The 20,407-nt window shown below is 36.0% G+C and overlaps 1 protein-coding gene across 26 annotated transcripts in view; it reads right to left on the bottom strand.

Annotated features, from left to right (window-relative positions):
* The window catches only part of l(2)k05819 (transmembrane protein 94-like protein l(2)k05819), a 41,940-nt gene that overhangs the window by 3,252 nt on the left and 18,281 nt on the right, over positions 1–20,407 (bottom strand). For 8 of the 26 annotated variants that reach the window (XM_067083009.1, XM_067083010.1, XM_067083019.1 and 5 more), the window contains 12 exons: positions 19,653–19,784; positions 19,093–19,172; positions 18,227–18,405; positions 17,656–17,786; positions 16,746–16,894; positions 15,894–16,016; positions 8,642–8,791; positions 6,469–6,664; positions 2,469–2,677; positions 1,695–1,869; positions 1,095–1,215; positions 58–182 (listed from right to left, as the gene is read on the bottom strand). In XM_067083009.1, the coding sequence (XP_066939110.1) occupies positions 58–182; positions 1,095–1,215; positions 1,695–1,869; positions 2,469–2,677; positions 6,469–6,664; positions 8,642–8,791; positions 15,894–16,016; positions 16,746–16,894; positions 17,656–17,786; positions 18,227–18,405; positions 19,093–19,172; positions 19,653–19,784 (1,770 nt within the window). Of the gene's footprint in view, positions 1–57; positions 183–1,094; positions 1,216–1,694; positions 1,870–2,468; positions 2,678–3,078; positions 3,199–6,468; positions 6,665–8,641; positions 8,792–13,298; positions 13,359–15,569; positions 15,648–15,893; positions 16,017–16,745; positions 16,895–17,655; positions 17,787–18,226; positions 18,406–19,092; positions 19,173–19,652; positions 19,785–20,407 lie in introns of all 26 variants that reach the window. The other 18 variants (XM_067082996.1, XM_067082997.1, XM_067083002.1 and 15 more) reach the window with 9 other exon arrangements.

The raw sequence follows: 20,407 nt of genomic DNA, 5'->3' as shown, positions 1-20,407 counted from the left end.
TTGTGTATGTGGACACACAATCCCCAGTCACAAGACAATGAGACATAGATCACAAACCTGCTTATTCAGCACGACCACATTCTTCCCCGTGGCCTGATTCATGACGCACGGGTTTGTCGGAGCTGCCACCAGAGATATGGAGAGGACGGGAATGATGATGCACGTCAGCCACAAAACGTCACCTGTGGGCACAAAAGGAATTAGGAATTTTAAAATCTGTGCTATTCTGGATACTCACAAGTTCTCTGGGACCTGAGATTGATCTAATAAAGAATTCATGAACTCTTAAATAAGAAATCTCTTTCCAAGACATCCTGAATTACTCTAAAAATATATATCAAGATGCAAAAGTAACAAAAGTGTTCTTACTGAACGCAGTAACTTGAACTAAATGGGAAGGAACATCCGACATAAACGTAACAACTGAATAAGATTTCAGAAAAGTTTTCTAGCCATACGTAGGCCCTAGCCAAGCTAAAATTATGCAGCCTGGCTTAGGCTAGATAACATATAGGCTATGGAGCTACAGTAATGATGTACATCACATATTTAACATCAAGATACACTGTATTGAAAACGTGCACACTGGGATTACGTGATATATACAGTACATATACAGTCCTGAAAAATTATTACATAAAATATACACATACAGTATTGAAAAACTACCTATGTACAGATAAACATAGATAACTATGTTGCTTTCTAGATGTCGGTTTTGTTTGTGTGTTCTATTCAAATATTACTGTACTGTATAGATTTTACATTACTTGAAATATATTACATTAATGTGAAATCATATAAGATATGAAAATGAGTACAAAATCATGAATTATTTAACAGACTGTACAAGTAAGCTTGCCTAATGTCCTGTTATCAGAATATATTTCAAACATTCAACAACAAATGCCTGTCTAGCTCTTATTCACTTTTCAAAATAGTTTATGAATTATCAGCTGGGAAATTCACCTTCCAATCTTAACATTGTTTGAATTACTGACACTAAATGTACGGGATCTAAATTTTAACGAGACTACACTGTAACCGATAATAAGCTTATTCTAAATTTCACAAGAGAACGGTAAATTATATACCTGATGACAATAAGGGTGGGAGCGCAGCCATTGCAGCTAGCAGCTGCAAAAAGGTGATGGACATACAGCAACAGGCCCAGAACTGAAAGCAGCTGACGACCTGCTGCATGTAATGACGCGACTGGAAAACAATTAGGCTCTTTAAGCGTTTATCCCTCACATGTGTGTAATACGGTAATTCTATTGAACATGATTCAACTGTGATTCACATAGACATTTTTGTACACAGAAACTTTTTCCGTCTACTTATATATTTTAACTTAAAATCAGTATTTGACAAATACACACAATTTAACACAAATAACAAGCAATTTATAAAAAAAAAAATCTTGAACGTTATTCTGATAGTACAAACACAAAAATAAAAGCTCGTTTATAACAGATGCAACTCATTTTCTTTCCAGGAACCTAATATGAATAAAAATAATTTTACCAACATATAATTGGCATTTAATTAATAACTTTCAGAAGGAGAGTTAAAATACCAGATTCTCAACCATGAATCATTCTTTTCCAAGATTTAATTATTGCATTAAGAGTGAAATAACAACTTCTCAAGCATTTTGATTCTATTAGGAAGAGCTTATTACCAATACTTACTTCCATAATTAGATGAACGAGCGACACCTTGTCATCCGGATGGAATGAGAGTGAGCAGGGAAGCGTGTTTAGCGACCGAGCGACCTCCGTGGGCAAAGGCCCTTTCGAAGGCGACTGGCGAGAATAAACTGGCTCTCGCATGCACACTTGTGGGTAGAGGGGGTCTACTGAGAGGCTGGAAATATAAATAAATATTTAATTCTGGAATGTAAAATTGTTCAGAATTTAAAACTATGATATTGAATGTCTTGTGACGTGACAAGATTTAGTGATTAACACAAGACTGTTCACCAAGGTTTATAGTGAATATAGTGTCGTATCTTCCAGTAACCCAAAGCTCAAAATGATTAGATAGTGAATAGTGTCATATCGTCCAGTAACCCAAAACCCAAAATGATTAGTTAGTGAATTTAGTGTTGTATCGTCCTGTAACCCTAAACCCTAAATGATCAGTTAGTGAACATACTGTAGTGTCATAGCATCTGGTAACCCAAAACCCTAAATGTTCAGATAGTGAATATAGTGCTGCATCTTCCAGTAACCTGAAACCCAAAATGGTTAAATAGTGAATATAGTGTTGTATAGTCCAGGAACCCAAAACCCAAAATGATTAGATAATGAATGTACAGTAACGCTACAGCATCCAGTAACCCAAAACCCAAAATAATTAGATAGTGAACATAGTGGCATACCCAGTAACCCAAAACCCGAAAACGTTTACATAGCGTCCAGCAGCCTACGACATTCACGTAGTGAAAGGAAAATCACATTTACCTCGCATCAGCCTGCATGAACAACATCATGTTATCCGCATTAGCAGAGGAACCCATGACGATGGTGACCTCAGTGTACTCCTGCATGATCGAGAGCATCGCGCGCGTAGCAGGGGGCGTGCAGTCGGTGAAGAGGGACACGAGGAGCGGAACGTTATCCACGTTTTCCAGGTGCGGCTTGATGTTTTCAATGCCCTTTGGAAGCTGGGCCTGCAAATTCACGACAAGCAATTAAAAAACTGGATTATTCGACAGAGGATCGATCTTGAAAAAAAAAAAACGTATGAGGAACTTTCTTCTTCTTCTTAATATTTCATGCTTTCTAATGCTATTTTTCAATCCTCTGGACATGGAATAGACCAAAAAACATTGAAATAAAATCCTTGCGTGTGCTTAATCTGCCATAAATTAATTAGATGAATATCAATTTCGTGAAATAAAACTCTTATGAAATAAAAAAATAAAAACATTTCTGTGTACTGTTATTCATAAAAAGATTGAACTAAAAGTTAAAAAAGTTTTTTTTAAGTATAATTGTATGTATGATTGTAACACGAAAAAAGTGAGGAATTACAACTGTGAATGGAAAAGAACATCTATTGGTGATTTACTTCGTACTCCTTGTCATTTGGCATTGTTGGTGGGTAGCCATCCTGCTGCAGCTCGGATAGGCTGATGGCACCATCAAAGGAGTCATTGCAGTCACTTATGAATCTTTTAAAAATACCAATCTGGAACCAATTTATCAATTAATGTGCTTGTTCACATGTTAGAGAGAGAGAAAGAGTTTGTTTTGCTAAGCCTAAGTGTAAAACAGATTTTTTAAAAAGTAATTAATAATCTATGTTGGATGATTAAAAGTGTATACTGTATCTGGGTTACGTTTCAACCAAGGAAGTTAAGTGCTATGGAAGAACGTGACATCTGATTTCCTGCTTGGAAAAGATGGTTCTGACATTATGGGCTAATTGTGACTTGCCAAAAGGCTGTTTACAAGTCCTGTATAATCTTTTATGCGTGAAATACAGTCACCCCCCTACTTACGAACATTCAGATATGAAGAGACAGGGTCCCAAGTTAAAACTGTGTTCAGAGTGCTCCCCTATGTCACCCATAAGTTAAAAGTTTGCTCTACGTACCTATTCTGCCTAGTAAAGAGTTTTGTTGCAAGTGGTTGCATCTCTAGGTCATAAGACCACCTAACACTGAATATTCTATACATATTTTCTGCTTTAAAAAGTAACAATACACTGTTTCCAAAAAAACAAAAATATAACATGCAATAACTTTTCCTGACCTTTACATAACAAGGAACAAAATTATTCAAATTCTCCCTAGTCCTGGTGAGTGAATACTTACTTTAACAGCTAAAAATATATTTAGAAATTTTCTCATCACATTATTGTTTTTAGAGAACCTCCTAGTTATCGCACTGTGATATATACATGCGCAGTAAAATGCATCTGGTCAATATTACTTTCATCCTACTCTTTTTCCACAAATTCACTATTTTAGACTAAACTCTTGAATGCAGTCACGCTGCAAAGTGTTTTTCTATCTCTGCCTCAATGGCACAAAGCCTTAAGTTGCCATTTTCTGAGTGTACTAACAGTATTTGTTTTGTTACACAAAACACAAATCTGTTATTGAACTTATTCTCTACCTAAACACTGTATATCAACAGCAAATGATATACGTACCTAAAAACTGGTCATACACTACTGCCTACCTCAGTGTTACGATGTCATGCTCTCTCCATACCATTCAACTTCCCTTGGCATACAACTTCATTTTCTGACACCTTGAAATACCCAGCAACTAACAACTTGTTTAATAACTTCTACAGAGGCACTAGAACTAAAGGTTTTTAAGTGACTTGTGAAGACAAAAGTTTGTGTACGCAGTAGAAGTACATTCCTGAAGAAAAGTCCTTCCAAATGAATGAGACAGAGAAGGTGTGTATTGTCGTTAGTCGTGATAAAACTGCATAATGTTTCAAGTGTCACAAATATCGTGAGATACAAAGATAACAAAAATGGTGTCGACAGATCTTCAGTTAGAGGTCCTTTGAGTGTTAATACAACTGTGTATCGAGTCTCTTAGTTTGCGCACAATTTACGATTTAAAGAACGGGAAAATAAAGAACAGTACACAGAATGTTAACAAAGAAGTATTAGTTCTTTCAGACAATTAATCACACTTTAACATTTCACACTTAAAGAGTGGTATCTATAGGAAATGAAACGTTGTGTTCTTTGAAACCAATCATATAGTTACGGGCTGTGAATAGGCAAAAATATTTCACTCATAACACACAAGATAAAAATAATGAATGCTACCATACAAAGTTAATGTCAAAGTAGTGGATTACAGTAATCTGTTTATTACATTCCTAAACCACTTAGGGAGTTAGTGTCTACAACGGACATAACGGAGACCATGGAAAGGATGGTTTCCTACTCAAGATGTTCTGGGATGATTTCACTGATGGCATCTAACGTAAAAGCAACCAGTCATAAAGTCTGGATCCTTAAGGTATACATTCAGAAACAGTGTTTTCTAAACTTTTAGTTCTGGTACGTGAGCAAGCGTCCTTTGTGGTTCTAAAGTGCAAACATCTACTGTACTATGGTTGATGTCAATACAAGTTCTGTTTTTTTTCTTACTTTCCCAGTCTGAATTTGATTTTTTTTTGGTGTGATTTTCTTGGTGAAACTCAGTGGATTTTTACTTTGGACTTTTCGTTATCAGTTAGATAAAATCTTTGGTCTTTAAGTGCTGGTCTTCAAGTTCAAGTTCTACTTTCAATCAGTGCTATTATTCACAACTGTTCCACTTAAATTTTGATCTGCACTGCAAAGCAGAAGTGAGTTGGTACTTTATAGGACCATTATACTAAAAATAAATTGTGGAACAGAAATCCTTGTCTGTGGTAAACAAAAAAATTTATCTATTTATCTATTAATTTATTAATGTATCTTTTTCTTTTCTAATAAGTGATCTCTCCTTTTTATGTTTCCTATTACCTCCTGTTATCTTTCAAATGAACACCATTCCTTTGGAAGCCTGAGTTTCAAGTCAATGGCCCCTGTGGGCTTGTTCCATATGATTAGGGATTTATTTTCTGTATAATAATACTGGTGAATAGCCATCAAGCAACATAGAACATACAATCTTAAAGAGATGCCAATGTTCAGTGAGAATCCGAAACAAATGTGGATCTCCAAGTCAGGTCAGGATTCTTGAAACCTTCCCAGGAAAACATGAGGAGAAGAAGAAGGAGAAATTAGTAACTGTGTCTAGAGGGACAAGTTTACAGTGCAGTACAGTTCCGGTAAAATCTACATCTTATGTAAGCATTACAACAAACTTGCAGTTTGAAAGAGAGTACCTTATTACTTCAAAAATAAAGAAAAAGCACACATTAGACTACTTTCTCTGGAAAGAGAGAGTACACAGTACCTTCTAAAAACTAGGGACTAGGTTTATTAAACTGACCTGAAAGATGGCCCCCTACCAAGAGCAACAATAACAAGCAACATTAATATGTACAAATGAAAAATTTGAGTTCATTCTCTTCTTTGCAATTTTGTTGTTAAGCAGTGCGGTTAAATCTCTCACATCCCATTTGCGCTGTGGTCTATAAATGGCTCGAAAGACTATGGTAAAGTACCTTTAGCACAATGCAGTTTAAGTATCTACAGAAGAATGCCCGTATGAATTCAAAAGAGAGAGAGGCAAGTGTCGTATTAACTGTGGTCTTGCAACCGTATAAAGAAAAATCATAATCAATATAGACAAGTTTTTGAAACTCTAATCAAACAGAAACAATCATAAATACAGTGTTTGACAAACTGATTAAAATGCAAAGCATTTAGCACTACAGAATATGAAACAAAAAATATCCCACGTAATAACTACTGTAGTTTGATGAACTTACTGACAATCAACATCAACAGAAACAACGGTAGAAAGAACAGCGTCTGCCACCTGTTACCCACCCGATTGGACATGTCAAAGTTGAAGGACGTAGAGTGATCCGTGCTGTCCGTCACTCGAGATGGCGATCGCGACCTAGAATGTGCCGAAGACTGCGAATGCTGGTCGCTGTGCGCGTGGCACAAGTGTTCGTCGTCGGCGAGAATCATGCACTCCTCACTTGTTCCAACTTGGCAGTTGCAGTCATATCTTTCTAGTCTGCAAACAAGATACGAACGGTTAATAATAATAAATACATACTGATGAAAAACATATACAAAAATTATACAATACTAATGCAGCTTTCAAATCATTATTGTAATTCTCCCCTCATACTACAACACCAAGTGTAAATGATGTTATCACTAGATACAAATATATATCATCTGCAATTAGAAGCAATATGATTCACTGTGAAAATCCTTTAGCCTACATAATCCATCTTTGTGTACAAGATGATTTTTAGAGTGGAATGGGGAAGCAAGGATGGCAAATCAATGTAAATATGGCAAAGATAATGGTTAATGGAATGGAAGCATATGAAAATGTACTGTCTGTAAAACAGTCATGTGGATGCTGCAGTGTCATGAGGTGCTCAGTCTTGTGAAATATAAAAGGAATATGAGATTTTTTACGCCATTAAAGTATAAGATCAAAAACAGGGGAAGAAGGATTTGGAATATCATGAGAGGGAAATAAAAAAACAAAATGAGCAGCAACCACTTGCACGAAATAGAGAGAGATTGCTGGACTACTGGTAACTAATTAATATATTTTTAAACTAATGCAGAAACTTGTGACAGGTGTATAAGAGCTGTACTACTCAACGCAGCTGAAACATGGGAACTAACAATGAGAATAAGAGATTCTGAAGCAAGAAGGCAACTGAATGCTTCTATTCGTGGCTGAAATGTGGTTGGAAGACAGCAAAAAAAGAGAAAGTAGCAGAGAGAAGTGGTGCCTAGCTGCTGGGAAACAGAATGATGTGTCAGAGTGATATGATTTGACCATGTGAAGAGAGAGGATGAAGAGGACTTGATCTGAAAGGTTGGGATAAAAGTACTGTAGTATGATCTCGCACAGCTGGCAATGTATGATAAAAGGGTTTGTAATTAAAACTCATTTCAAGTAACAAAAAAGCTCTGTCTCATAGTGATTTATAAAATGTTCTGTTCAAAATTGGGGCAACTGGAATGACAATACATAAATTAAGGTGTTCAAGGATGCAACCTAACTAAGCATATGTTACCCAAGATAATCCGCAATGTCCTGATTTGGAGCAATGTATAGGTAACATTATCTACAGACAATTTGACGATGTCTTTCAAATTTCATACATCCATTTACTGAATCTTGCCTAATATATTGTGAGAAAGAGTAAGGATATGAAGAATTACAACAGCATCAACAACAATACTAATAATAAGGCTGAAGATAATACAAAATTACTGTATTAGTTACAAAATATACAGTGAACCTTAGTCCATAAATCAATTCTTAGAAGGAAACTGCTTACATAACGAATCTATGATTTCCATATCAAGAATCCTTACTGAAAATTGACACGTGCAAAGCGGAAGAAAGGCTTAATTAACTGTGACGTTTCGAAGTGTCATCACAGCAAAATGCAAGCACTCTTTGGAAAAAAATTCTTTCAAGAAGTTTTAGCAATAAAAAGTACAAGCGAGTCACAACCATGCTGTCACATAACAATTCTGTGCTATTCAAGTCAACTGAAAAACTACTGACGAAGCATTGTAGTTGTAGCCATACCAGTTCCTCCTTCTACATGTGATTTGTAATTGAAAAATGCAAAGATATAAGACATCATTATCAATATTATTCAAAAGATGAACCCTACTCGTATGGAACAAGCCCACAGGGGCCAATGGTTTGAAATTCGAGCTTCCAATGGACATGGCGTTCATTTGTAAGAAGTAACAGAAGGTAATGAGAAATGCATAAAGATGAGATCAGTTGTTAGAAAAACAGATAAATGAACAAACTCATAAATATATAAAAATGCAAGTAAACTATTAAAATACAAGTTGAATTGTAAGTGTTAAAAGATATATATGGGAGTAAACTGTCATTAAATCAAAGTACAAAAGTCTTGATGACATGTAGGAGGAGGGAGAGGAGGGTTGGGGCTCTCCTGCAAACGAAAGCTCTGAAGCCACCTGCACAAAATCTCACCTGTGGTCGTCATCGTCTAAATAGGAAGTCTGAGAGTGTGAGGACTCAGAACAGACCGACACCTCCTCCTCAAACTTGACTTGGGCGACGTCAAGATTTATAGCGGAAGGAGCTGAGTGGCTGAGAGTGCGAGAAACTTCAAGGGAACTCCTGAAATTGCCATAATACATATATACAGTGATGGTGCTTCAGTAAAGCCGTACATATTTTTTGCAAATTCATTACAGCAACTCTAAAAATTACTCTAAGACCAACGGTGGGTTTGCAAGGTTCTACGTACAAAGGGTGTGGTGTTTGCTTGGGGTTCAAAAGGTTCATAATCTCTCTCGTTACGCCTTACCGTTGGACGTCACCCTCTGACATACTATACTAGTTGGCTCTTTACATCAGGAATATGCTCTCCAGTCACCCAGTCTGTACCTGGAGTGACTATTTAGCTTTTGTCTCATGCTATTTAATCACTAGATACATCTTTTTATCGTTTATGAAAGCACAAGACAGCTGTGCACAACCAGAAATTAACAGGAATTCAGAATGACAATGGGTTTTCCCTAATCTTGATGAAGCTTGAAAGCTTTTATTCACTAGCAAGTTTGAATATTTATTTATTTACAGATCTACCATCTATCTTTAGGGAAGACAAGTAACAAGCAGGCCCTCACAGATGAGACAGATTTTGACAAAAATCACATGACACCCTTGGAAGACAAAAAGGTCACTGAAGAAAGAGGGGAATTTATCACTACAAATAAATACAGACATTTTCCTTACATGAGACATGGACAAAGAGTCTTGGTATAAATAATAATGAATCCACGCGCAAGGGAAACCTGTTATCGCATGTGACAGGGGGCAAAACAAAAGCATTCTGATACTTGGGGGTCTTGGTAAGGTCCAGAACAGGTGGCGATGGGACAAGGCTATACATTAGTAAAAGTTTTTTGAGAACAACTGCAAATATTACGAATATTAAGAATATGGGAAATAAGAGGCTATCAATTTCAACTTGGATTAACGTCATAACAACTACTGTGTCTAAATGTAATGGCAAGAATATCATCTTGTCTACAAGTTCTGTACAAGTCAAGGTGTTATACACTAAGACTGCAGAAGTTATGCTTACTTTAACCAGTGTTCAAATACTTGTATCCAGATTTTATAAACACAAGAAATTATGTGTACATCCCCACTCAAGAAATTACTCTTCTACGTTCAATTCGTGAGTAAAATCAACAATTATTACTCACAATGAATTATACGATATGTAAATTAATATAACTAAAATTCTAACGTCTACCTTACAGAGTACCATCTGATTTTAACTACTATTACTATCGCAGATGCATAAAAATAATTTGAACTACAGGCAAAATAAATGCAAAAAACTGCAGAGTGGTTGCTTGCTTGATATATGTGACTATACAAAAACCTTCCTGCTGGGAGAGTGTGGTAGTTCAATTTGCCCTGGCACATCCTAAAATTTTATCATACAATATATGGAAATGAAAAATTACCTTTCCTTTTAATTTTGAATCTGGCTTTCACTGTAATTTGCTGTGATTTTGCCTTCGATTTCTGTATTTGCCTTTATCATAGTTCTATGTCTTTTTCTACATGTGTGTGTGTATACTGTCCCAAGTCCATATACCTTACAGCAAGAAGACAAATATACAATATGTATGTAAGGTTACGCCATACACAGAACTTAAACACAAACACACAAATGATTTTTTCATTTCCAAGTATGACGTGACCCTCACTGAAATTCAGCTATACTTAGATTTCAAAAAGTTGCACAACTGGGGTTAAATAAGAGTAAATTAAATAAATATGTAAAAAAAATTAGCGCTCTCTTGCATTTGTTTGCAAGAGCAAGTGTCAACAGGTGAACAGAGCTACTGTGACCAAAATTGATGACGGGTGGCCCAGGAAATCTGAAATCAGCGTCAAATTAGTGAAGGAACCAGATGAACCAAATTACAGGTACCAAGTAAATATAATTTTCTGAATGATCTTTTGTATTTGTCTGTGCATAGGAATTCTAAAAGGTTCTGCACAGTCTCTCTCATCTAATACGCTTTGACCAGTGGCAATTCTGACAGGACTGGATATAAATACTGTATGTGGAAGTAAGCAGTCCTCCCTTACCAGCAGCATTGGTTAATGGCATTTTGCTGGTACTGTGCTTGACTAGCAATGTTGCTAACCAGATTTTCGGCACTGATCTCCGGTTAACAGCAATGTTAAGCATGGGTTTCAGCCCGAGCTCTGGTTAACAGCACCAATATCCGGTTAATGGTGCCGTTAAGTGGGTATTTCAACGTTACTATCGCCAATTTTTGGATTGAGGCGATTTTCGGTTAGCGGCACTCGGCCGGGGACGGAACCTCCACTGTTAACCAGGGACTGCCTGCATTATATTTACAGAACACGGGCAATTTAGCATTAACATATCAATGATGTCGCAAGGAAGGCAGCTGCTCTTTAGCTGCTGGGTCTCACTTGTAATTCAGTCATGTCGCAGGGAAGGAACAAATCTTTGCTCTCCTAAGTCACTGCACGATACAGCCTTCGTCTCTACATGTAGGAACTAGGTGAGGAAATATAGGCATGGGTTTGGTTCTGGTATCTCATAGGTCTTGCGTTTCATCTTCGTTTCAGCGTTCCTCATGAAACCTTCTGGTAAGGGGAGAAAGGGAGAATGTAATCTGCATTTCTTTGAACCCTCTGTGTTGGGCACTGCAGACATACGTTTAGGCCTCTGTGATTTGCAGACAATGCCAGCAAGATCGTTTGTGAATTAATTTCAAATTAGCAGCACCTAGAGGGAAGGTTTCCAGTCATGGGCATTCGCAATATGCCGGAGTATAGTGCCATGGTTGCACTGTGCTTGTAAACCTTTCAGCGGGGGCGGTGAATGTGTGACCAACATAGCAATCAAATTCATTAACACGACGTATGCAGAAAAGTTTAAACTGACTTTCGTAGAGGGGAATTTTTCCTTATCCTGAAGTTCCAGAAGAACTTCCTTCCGATCTGTGCATAAAGAACTTCATAACTGCACATACATCGAGAGGAAAATTTCACAAATAGGTCTAAAATATAAAATTCACATAAATAGAAAACAATAAAAAAAAATACCACACATAAAACTAACACCTTTCCTGTACCGCCCTGATGACAGACCTAAAGATTCTCAAAGGAGGGATGGACACCAACATCTTACAGGGACACAGTGACATAATCAAAAACATTTTATAACTGAAAACTTTCCAAATCCTCCACACATACAAACTGGGCTGTGCCGTCACATTAAAGTGAGAACACAATACAGTACAAGTTTGTGCATTACACCACACGATTACTGTTTATGGGCAACAGGTATCTTTTTACAACACTGAAATTTAATGAATTGTCAGCTTAAATGCCAATAATTTCTTTATCAGTAAAAAGATTAACTTTATATACACATTTGACATAAACAATTATGTACATACTCTCTTACAAACAATTTAAATCTAACCTATATTATAGGATTCCCTGTAAGGACTTATCTTATTTTTTAGGAGCATAACAGAGCTTGACAATTAGTTCAATGTCCTTGAATTACCTGTTTTAACTGCTTTGGGGGCCAAAATTAAACTTTTCAATGCCCCCGCTAAATCTCAGTAACACTAAGTCGATGTAGAACATAACAAGAATACAATTTTCTCTCCCTGGAAATAATCTTATTTGATGATCACAAGAATAAAAACACTCTTGAATCCATGAAAATAAGGGTGAAGGGGCTTTGCGTAATTACATCACCAATGCCGTGCGTTCATGCACTACAGGCAATCTTTGCTGGAATGCACAAAAGCAAACCAGCTTGAAATCAAACACAGACACGAGAGAAGACTGTAAGCATTAAAAGGCTGTACAAAGCTAGAGACGTCCCGCTCACTAGTCAAGGAAAAGCCACCTTCCAATGATTTGCAATACGCTACAAGAATTTGGCTAGACTGACGCCAAGTACCTTTGCTTAAAAATGACACAATTGTCTCAGCCACATACAATAATCAGAATGTTGTGTGTACGATTGGAAATCTTTCCCGAGATACTTCAAAATCTCGAATTTTTTTTTTTATTTTAATACTTTAACAAAGCTTTTACAAAAATTTAACTTTGTATAACAAAGACACACAATTCTTAGCAGTTTTCACAAATATCCACATAAAAAAGGTTTTAAAAGTATAAAGGGCATACGTAAAACAACGGATTTTAAGCGTTCAGATGAAATTAGAAACTATTCAATAAATTAAATAAGCATGTATCAATCTCATGATCTTAAACAGTTGGAACCTCTGTACTGTAATTATAACACCCTCTTCTGAAATATTCAGTCAAAATTTAGAGCAAACAAAATCAACACCTTACATGAATCACATCAATTTAAATGCTTACAGCAATTACGGCACAGTGTCACTTTTAAGACAAGACAAAAGGCAGAGGGGTAACTACAGAAACTACAATGCTGTGAGAAAAAACTATCACTAAAAGCCTCCAAGTTTTGTAGTCTAGGTGAACATGCAGGAAAGTATATTTCCACTAAGTACCAGAAGCAGGTGTGGGAAGGCGCAGGTGTCAGCAAAACGGCTACTACAAGTTCTCTACGTACCTTAAACCGAGCCCCTTTCTCCGCAGGCTCTTACTACGTTGGAACCCCTTAAAGGATGAGCTAGAGGCACCAAAAACACAGTGCAAAGTAATATGAATGACGAGTAAAAGTAACACTAATATAAAGAGCATGACATTCGTATTAACTGTTAGTGTCTGAAGGGGCTCATTTTACACGGTAAGAAAAAAGTTATCAGTCAAAACTTTCAAAGCCAAATGCTGATGCATTCTACAGAGAAAGAGAGAATGAGAGAGAGAGAGAGAGAGAGAAAGAGTGAGTCACCATAGATATTACTGATTTGAAAAGTCATACAAAAAGAGCTAATCAAAATGCAAAAAAGATAAAAAAAAAAAAAAATGCTATATTAGTTCCTAGGAGGAGTTATGTAAACATCTGAAATCAATGACATCACAAAATACATAAAAAATATTTGCTAAATATATATATATATTTATCACTGATAGTCAACTACAAGACTTCTAAACATGTAAGACTGACAGAATTAACTCTTGATAAAATAACCAGTATTTATTAAACTTTTAGAATTCAATGGCTCGCTAAACTACAAGATGATTATATGTAGTCATCAATAAGTAAGCAAAACTACTTTAACTACTCCTCAACAGGCTGTCTTAAAATCTGCTTTGATTTTAAAGAAAATCTATTACAAACGATATGCAAAACACACTCTTATGATGCACTGCAATGGGGATGAAAACCGGTTGCGTTTCTTACACTCGTAACACTTCTTTTAACATTCTCAACCAAGCGAAAAGGAAGGAAGTGTCTCGGTTTGTGTTTACGTCAGGAATCAGGAAGTAGCCATAACATATTTGACCTTTACTCTCTCCAGCTGGATTCCTTTATTATTAAGTAGTGAGACAATGAAGTAACAGACTCTATGCTCCCTACTCAGGCTACTCAGAATCCAGTGAAAAATTTAGCATAATAGAAATTTAATATTTGATAGAATCCCTGCCTCTAATTTCACAAGACAACTGCCACCAGGAATTTAACTAAGTTCCTCATCACCAATGTTCTTCTAAATCCTATGACAACTGAAGCAATTAAGAAATTATTTACGACACGAAATGTCTTATAATAACAATCAATGTACATCTTAAGGTTAATCCTAGATTTAAGACCGAGCCAAAATAATTCAAATGTCAGAAAAATTCAGGGAGTTTACTACAACAAAAGAGCTCCATTGAGATAATACGAGTGTTTCTAAAGACATTTCAGACCAGCTACAGAGAGAAATGACCAACAACTGGCAGTTATCACTTCCATGCAAAAAAAAAAGATACAACAAATAAAAAAGGACTTGAATTATCAGTTAATCTGTATTATGTATATACTGTATAGCATAACAGGTCAATCACCAGATCTAAGAGAACTGTATGGAAACAAGGTTTTAATGTAGCTACAACTTGTCTTTATTTTATATATAAAATAATTCTTATAAAATTCTAAATAAATATTCTTTTGGTCCTTCAAACCAAATAACAACATAAACATATTACTTAAAAAGTCCAAAAACGTATGACTGAATTCAAGGCTTTTTCAAATTTTTCCAAGATTCAGAAGAATGATTTTTTTTCTATTATGAGTTAATTCGTCAATATTCTCCGATGGTATATAATACCTGCTTGCATTTCTATCCTAAATATAACTGTTCTTTACCTCTATGCTGTGTTTACTTGCCCAAAACAAAACATGCCAGAACATCAAATCTTCTGTGATAACACTGACTAATTATTCTTTCAGTATCTATGAATCTAGGACCATCATGCACACGTACAAATATTCTCCTTTTATTAACTTCAGATAGGTAGGTTGTTATATAAACTAATACTGATGTAAGATGAAGACATTTTTTGTTTTAATAATACAACACATTAACCCTAATTTGCCTTAACTCGAGAGTGAAATACACCAAGTCACATCAAGTAGAAAGGCAATGCTTCAAAACCCTCTGTGCCAACCTCCATCTCAAAGACGGAGATATGGACGAGGGCACTAGATAACTGCACTCCGTACACTGTGAATTATTACCACTGGCAAGGAAACGAGAATAAGAATTTCGTCTATTCACCTACGGCATGTGGCTAAACTTTTCTTTAGGAGACAGTGCAAGTTCGTGAGCCTAAGTTTTTCCCGTGTTCCGAACAAACATTCATGAGAAGTGTTACAAAATACACCACCAAACAAATGAAAATAAATTGACAAAATTTGGTTAAAAGAAAAAACTCATCAACCAAAATGACATACACTTTCTTGGAGTTACACTGAGCCCTTTTGAAAAGGATGATGGGTAATTTGAAAGTCATTTTGCAGCCTCGCTTAAACCTAAGAGAAGGACAAGTGGAAGAAAAAATAAAGCATGTCTAAAAAACAAACAAAGCTAATCCTAAGAAAAAAAAAAAACCTCCACAAAACTGCTTTCAGAACTTGATGAAGAGTTGGATCAGAGTTACAGAAAATGAACGGCATTATACAGCACGAAGGCAAGTTGTAATTTTATAATTTAGATTATGCAGATTCAATCTCACGAGTAATGGCAAAAGAGTAACAAAACGCCGTCGCTGTACGTACCGAAATCGACTCTTGGAGAGCTCTGGGCTGTTCACATCCTCAGTCGACTGTCTGTACAAAGTTAGCCCTGACGTCTTGGCAGAAGTGGGCTGCCCAACTCGACTTGAATTCCCACTTTCAGTTCTGTAACATCATAAAGATAAGACATTTAGAATTTTCATAATTTGCACATACAATGTTTCATTTTAATAAAGCTAGTCAGAGAGATGCAATAAGCTTAAAGATGACATAGGAAAACCTACACCAGAGCAAATTCAATTAGATAATGAACAAGAGAGAGAATTAATTTCACATTTAAGCTGTACATGAAAAATCTGATGTCAAAATGTTATATGAAAACTTGCTGTAGAAATATTGTGTACTGAGTAATTGCAATGAATTTACAGTCTCATTTTCTCACAAACTGATTCACTCATTCCTTGTAAAATCAGATTTACAGCCTTCCAATAACTTAACAGGCCTCAGTTTAGTGGATTTTTGTACTTACTAGCTACCTTATGATTATTTTTCCATATTCTACCAGTTTAAATGATAGATTTTTAGATGTCTCTCTTAAATTGAATGGTTAGTGTAAGTAAAGGTTAGTTTAAGTTAGGATTATTATTATTATTATCATTCAGAAGATGAACCCTATTTATATGGAACAAGCCTGTAAGGGCCATTGATCTGAAATTCAAGCCTCCAATGAATGTGGTGTCCATTAAAAAGAAGTATCTATGTAAAACTGCTGTTAGTTATATCTCTTAATGTTACTTAATTGACTGTGTTACTTATCAGAAAGGCCAGACCCCCAAAATGTCTTAAACTGAGGTGCTACTTTACTGCAAAACAATGAGGAATGACAGCCATTACCTTGTTCTATCCGACAGTAAGGATATGTGGCAGTTCCACCCACTCTCTAACCCCATCTTTTCTGAGAACACACGGGAACGGAGCTCGTTTTCCTTGCTGAAGTGAACGAAACGGATGCACGAAGCGTCTAGCTGCTCGATCATTTGCACCTGGAACACGTATAATGAATGTCAATGACGATGAAGGCACATACTTTAATTTTCAAAAAGACTGAAAAATTAGGGTAATAATGAATTTGTTCCTCATATCTTGATTTTTCTTATTGAAAAAGAATTTGATCTCTTTGTAAACCCTTGCATTATAGTAAAACAGAGATAGGGATGTAAGGGTAGGATTTTTGCTTGTCTTTCTGTCTAATTTGTACCCTGGAAATTTGGCACAAAATATGTAAACTATTCTGAAATTGGCATATGTGCTTACAGCTCTCTGAATGGTTTCAAATTGTTTGTTTATTCTTTAATTTATTTTTACATTTATCGACATTTTTCCTCATTCCACTAAAATTTTTCATAATTTCTAAGCACACACTTCAAGCTATATAATTTGTGTGTATAGTTTATGCATACTACCTACACTTAACAAATAGACAACATTAATTGCCACATATAACAAAATATATAAAAGGCAACAGGATACAATCCTTTTAAAATGGTTTTGAGTCTCCCATAGGTTGAAAGTATCTTAGTCAACAATTGCTACGGCTTTTATGCCTTTGCAAAACTTTCCTATGTACAGTGAGCATTATCATGGTTCAAGTTATATGGCCTATTTTCCAAACCAGTCATTCAGGGAGGCACCAGCCTATACAAAACATAGGAATGCATAGACAGAATACTAATGAGTATTCACCTCAAATTAGTGGTCTTATAATTACAATACACACAGTTCATACAATGAATAATACACCCACCATATTTGTCTTTGCTTGGTACTGCATTGTGACCATTCCGATGAAAATCTGCTTGCACTGCATGCGAAAGGCGTCGTCAATGTCGTCGATTTCCTCGTACTCGGTGTGACCTTCGTCTCCGAAGAGTGCCTCTGGAATTGGCACACGCTGATCATACACAACAGCTTGACAAGTTATATTACATTTCAAAGTTTACTTGAAATGAATAATGGAGGATTAACTCTGTTATATGAAAATTTGTAATTTGTAAAATAAATCTTATTTCTATGATGATTATCTCCTGACAGCAAGGAAATACGCGATTCAAACGTGACGAAGATTACTGTCAGCCGTCAGAGTTGATAAACCCACAAAAACAAGGTAATATACTAGAAATATTCATTAATCAAGAACTGACACTTGGGGCAAAACAGTACACAAGTAAAAAAAACACAATTAGCCTCAAATTAATGCAGTACACTATCACCTTTTTACATCCTTTACCTTACAACAACAAGAAAAAAAAATGTAAGCACATAGTAACACCCCAAAATCAGTACAAAGGAAACACCCGTTTGCAAAATCACCGTACCTGTGCTAATGTGGGGTGTGGGAGTTCTAGCTGCATTGTAAATGTGGGTTGGGTCAATGGGGAGCTCCATGTAGACGTTACTCAAATTTTCTCGAACTACACAGGACGTGGGACGATACGAAAAAGCCGTGCAATAGGCCGACAGACTTGTACGATGGTAGAAATCCAGAATCTTCTTTCTGCATGTGAAATTATCCAATTTGTATAGAATTAAACTAAAGTAAATGCAATGTTTACGTTACTAAATATTAGTTTGCATTTATGAAAGTAATGTAACTGCAAGACCTCTCCATTATGGGCACTATAAACTGGGACGGAGTTTTAAAATTGAATGTATTTTGCTACTTTACAGTAATAAAGTTTTGAATGGTCATTACTCGGACCAAGAAATGCCATCTGGAAGTCAAGCCAGTTTACAAAAATTACCCGTCGTCATCCTTTGAGGGATGGGGAGAGGGACATAAGCTGGTTTTGCTCTCAGCAGGGATTCCTGCGTCTAAAGAAACTGACTACCCTTGTATCTTTGTATCATAAACAAACAGTTTTTGCTCGCATTTTTATATAGCGCTGATTTAATGACATACCAACAAAGTTCATCTCAAAAACATACAAATTGGATTTGCAAACTTATTGTAAGTTTATTTACAAGTCAGCAAAATAATAAAAAAAACAATATATTCTTACTGTGCACAATAAACAAATAGTAATTACAGTACATAACTCCAATGGATTCTACAGGTATATACAATATAAACGTCACGTCGCAAGTCTACTGACTTCCATAATTTTACAGAGACGCAGTGGGTTCTCTCAAAATCACAAACGGACAAACGAGTCAGAATGTCACGTCCTTGAAAAACTCTTACCTGTCCTTCTCAGTAAGAGGGCAAATGTCATATCCATCCCAATAGTCTGTACAAGAATCCAGAATGATGTCTGCTGTACCCTGAAAATTTCAGTATCATAAATATCTGACAACTGGCTGTTTTATAGCATAGTTCGAGAGACTCTCAGAACTTGAAGGTTGAAAAATAGGGTGTCTTGTATGAGATCTAGGATAAACCTCAAAAACTTGTATTTTTAGGAATCAGTCTATCTGGAAAATTTATCAATTATCATTCACAGGTAGACAACCTTGAGATTTCCTCTAAATGTAAGAGAAAAGTATTTAATATACTTTCTGAAACTAATACGCGTATGACATAATATACTATTTCATTCTCAGGAGACATAAACTATAGATTAAATCCTGAAACTCTCTAAATGCAAAAGAAAAACACTACTATACTTACTGAAATTAATACACATATAATGACACAAAATAGCATTTCAATCTCAGAAGACTCAAACAATAGATTAAAAAGTCTTTGGATTCAAGCACCTTGCTCACCCACTTCTAGGGGCTTAGAACAACGTCAACACATACCTGTGACATCAACTCTAATTTCTGAGACGCTCTGTCACGCATAAGTACCGAGACCATGTGTGGAAAGGGAAACTTGAGTTTTGTGATCATCAACGACTTGGCTAAGCGATCCTTACAAGCCATGTCTGGAGGCTGCAGAGGGGAAAATAAAAAGGAATTCCTAATCATAAACGAATGGGGGAGAGAAAGTGATGTGTCAATTAGTGGGGTTGATGATTAATACCTAAAATAGCATTGATGACATATATAATCTGGTGGTATTTGCACCAGCCTTATAAAGTAAATGTTAACTACCCAACATGCCTTCTATAGAAAAAAAATGACTGATAAGGTCGAACGACAATCCCTTTTCCTTGAAAGTATTCACCACCAACTTCATTCAAGCTTTATATACAAAAGTTAAGACCTACAAGGAACTGAAAACTTAATTGTGAGGGCAGAGGAGTACTGTACAAACAGCTAAATCATGATACAAGGTTAAAAACTCTTGCTAAATACTAATCATTTCTGTGTCTTCCTCCACCAAAAACGTGGAGCACTACCGTAGAGTCCAAGGCCAAGAAATTCTTTCTTAATGCTTTGAACATTTTATTTACCATGCTTTCAGTCTGGCTCATTTATAATTGGCACTGTCAAAAAACTGAGACAGGAATCCCCAATGGATAACTTGCAAGGGAGAAAAATAAAGTCTAAGGTATGCAGAAAATGTTGGAGGGGGTAAAAATATATATACAGTTTAAGAGAGACAAATTAAT

This window comes from Macrobrachium rosenbergii, chromosome 40, assembly GCF_040412425.1.
Source record: "Macrobrachium rosenbergii isolate ZJJX-2024 chromosome 40, ASM4041242v1, whole genome shotgun sequence".
NCBI lineage: Eukaryota > Metazoa > Arthropoda > Malacostraca > Decapoda > Palaemonidae > Macrobrachium > Macrobrachium rosenbergii.
This window is presented reverse-complemented; position numbering and strand designations above follow the sequence as displayed.